General features: G+C 33.6%; 1 protein-coding gene across 1 annotated transcript in view; it reads right to left on the bottom strand.

Moving 5' to 3' along the window:
- The window catches only part of LOC113813846 (serine/arginine repetitive matrix protein 1-like), a 34,334-nt gene that overhangs the window by 1,405 nt on the left and 30,429 nt on the right, over positions 1-2,500 (bottom strand). The window contains exon 3 of the mRNA XM_070137208.1: positions 1-211. This exon is cut by the window's left edge and continues 8 nt beyond it. Within this exon, the coding sequence (XP_069993309.1) occupies positions 1-211 (211 nt within the window). The remainder of the gene's footprint in view (positions 212-2,500) is intronic.

Raw genomic sequence — 2,500 nt, forward strand, 5'->3', positions numbered from 1 at the left:
GCCGGCGATGGAAGCGCGGTGGAGTTCTTCCTGCTCTGCTTCCTGTCGCGGCGATGTGGCTGAGTTCTTCCTGCTCTGCTTCCTGTCGCGGCGATGTGGCTGAGTTCTCCCTGCTCTGCTTCCTGTCGCGGCGATGTGGCTGAGTTCTCCCTGCTCTGCTTCCTGTCGCGGCGATGTGGCTGATGAGGCTGCCTTGTACCCGGGCGATTGGCTTCGGGAGAGAGAAGAAAGGGTTTGAGAAAGAATGGCAATGGGAGGTTTAATTGAGGACTACTAGAATACACATAAACACACGTACACACACGTAAAGAAACACACACACACAAAGAAACGCACACACATACATAAAGAAACACACACCCACACACATACACACACATAAAGAAACACACGCACATACACACACATAAAGAAACACACACACACACACACGCATACCCACACATAAAGAAACACACGCACACATACACACACATAAAGAAACACACACACACACATAAAGAAACACACACACACACACATAAAGAAACACACACACACACATACACACACAATAAGAAACACACACACACACACACACACACACACACACACACACACACACACACACACACACACACACACACACACACACACACACAGCAAACATACATACACACAAAAATCCAATTTCTTAGCTTAGATTACAAAAAAATATAAATATTTGCCAAGTCCCGTAAGGCAATATATATATATATATATATATATATATATATATATATATATATATATATATATATATATATATATATATATATATATGTGTGTGTGTGTGTGGAACAGATGTGATTCGAAACATTATGTCATGAACAAATTGTTAGATAACTAATGACAGGGAATTAATGTGTAAAGATAAGAAAAATAACGTTAATAAAATTGATAATAATGATAAAGATTATGATGTTGATGATGAAAAGGAAGATGATAATGATGATGATAATTGTAATTATCATAATGATAGTGTTAACGATAATGATAACGTAAAAACAATAATGATAAGAATGAGGATGAGTACAGGGATACCAACACTGAAAAAAATAATAACAAACAATAAAATAATAACATCAACGATAAAAAGAACACAGCAAGAACGTCAATAACAAAGATAAGCATAAAGATAACAACAAAAAAATGAAAATAACATAAAGATAACAGCAAGAACGTCAATAACAAAGATAAGCATAAAGATAACAACAACAACAAAAAAATAAAGATAACAGCAAGAACGTCAGCAACAAAGATAAGCATAAAGATAACAACAAAAAAATAAAGATAACATAAAGATAACAGCAAGAACGTCAATAACAAAGATAAGCATAAAGATAACAACAACAAAAAATAAAGATAACATAAAGATAACAGCAAGAACGTCAATAACAAAGATAAGCATAAAGATAACAACAACAAAAAAAATAAAGATAACATAAAGATAACAGCAAGAACGTCAACAACAAAGATAAGCATAAAGATAACAACAACAAAAATAAAGATAACATAAATATAACAGCAAGAACGTCAATAACAAAGATAAGCATAAAGATAACAACAACAAAAAAATAAAGATAACAGCAAGAACGTCAATAACAAAGATAAGCATAAAGATAACAACAACAAAAAATAACATAAAGATAACAGCAAGAACGTCAATAACAAAGATAAGCATAAAGATAACAACAACAAAAATAACATAAAGATAACAGCAAGAACGTCAATAACAAAGATAAGCATAAAGATAACAACAACAAAAAATAACATAAAGATAACAGCAAGAACGTCAACACCAAAGATAAGCATAAAGATAACAACCTCAATCCTAATAACCGCTCCGACAATAACCTAATAACCCGAGTCAAACTTCTCGCGCCCAACTTGACAGCGAAGTTCCTCAAGACGCAAACTTGACCGCCTCGAGAATGTCACCGAAGTCTAATGGAAGCGTCCTAAGGAGTTGTGTTCGGCAAGGCGCTCCTGTTCTGGAGGAGACAAATGCCTTCTCGAGACGGCTTCGGCGAGTTGTATCGAGGATTCCTGGATGTAAACAGGTTAAAGGCTTTTTTTTTTTTTCTTTTTTTTACTTTTTTTACTTTTTTTTTATTTTTTTTTTTTACTTTTTTTACTTTTTTTTTACTTTTTTTACTTTTTTTTTTTTTTACTTTTTTTTACTTTTTTCGTTTACTCTCTTTGTTTTTTCTTCTTTTTTTTACTTTTGTTAACTTTTTTTTTTTTACTTATTTTACCTTTTTTTTACTTTTTTTTTTACCTTTTTAAACTTTTTTTTTACTTTTTCTTACTTATTTTACTATTTTTTTACTTTTTTTTAGATACAACAAGAAGGGTGAAGGTAGATGAGGAATAGATGATGATCAGGGTAGATGAGGGGGTGGGAGGGAGGGTCAGGGTAGAAGGCAGGATGGGGGTAGATAAGAGGACCTGAAGGGAGAATAGGAGTGAGTGGACGGGA

The sequence above is a fragment of the Penaeus vannamei genome, chromosome 22, assembly GCF_042767895.1.
Source record: "Penaeus vannamei isolate JL-2024 chromosome 22, ASM4276789v1, whole genome shotgun sequence".
NCBI classification, from domain to species: domain Eukaryota; kingdom Metazoa; phylum Arthropoda; class Malacostraca; order Decapoda; family Penaeidae; genus Penaeus; species Penaeus vannamei.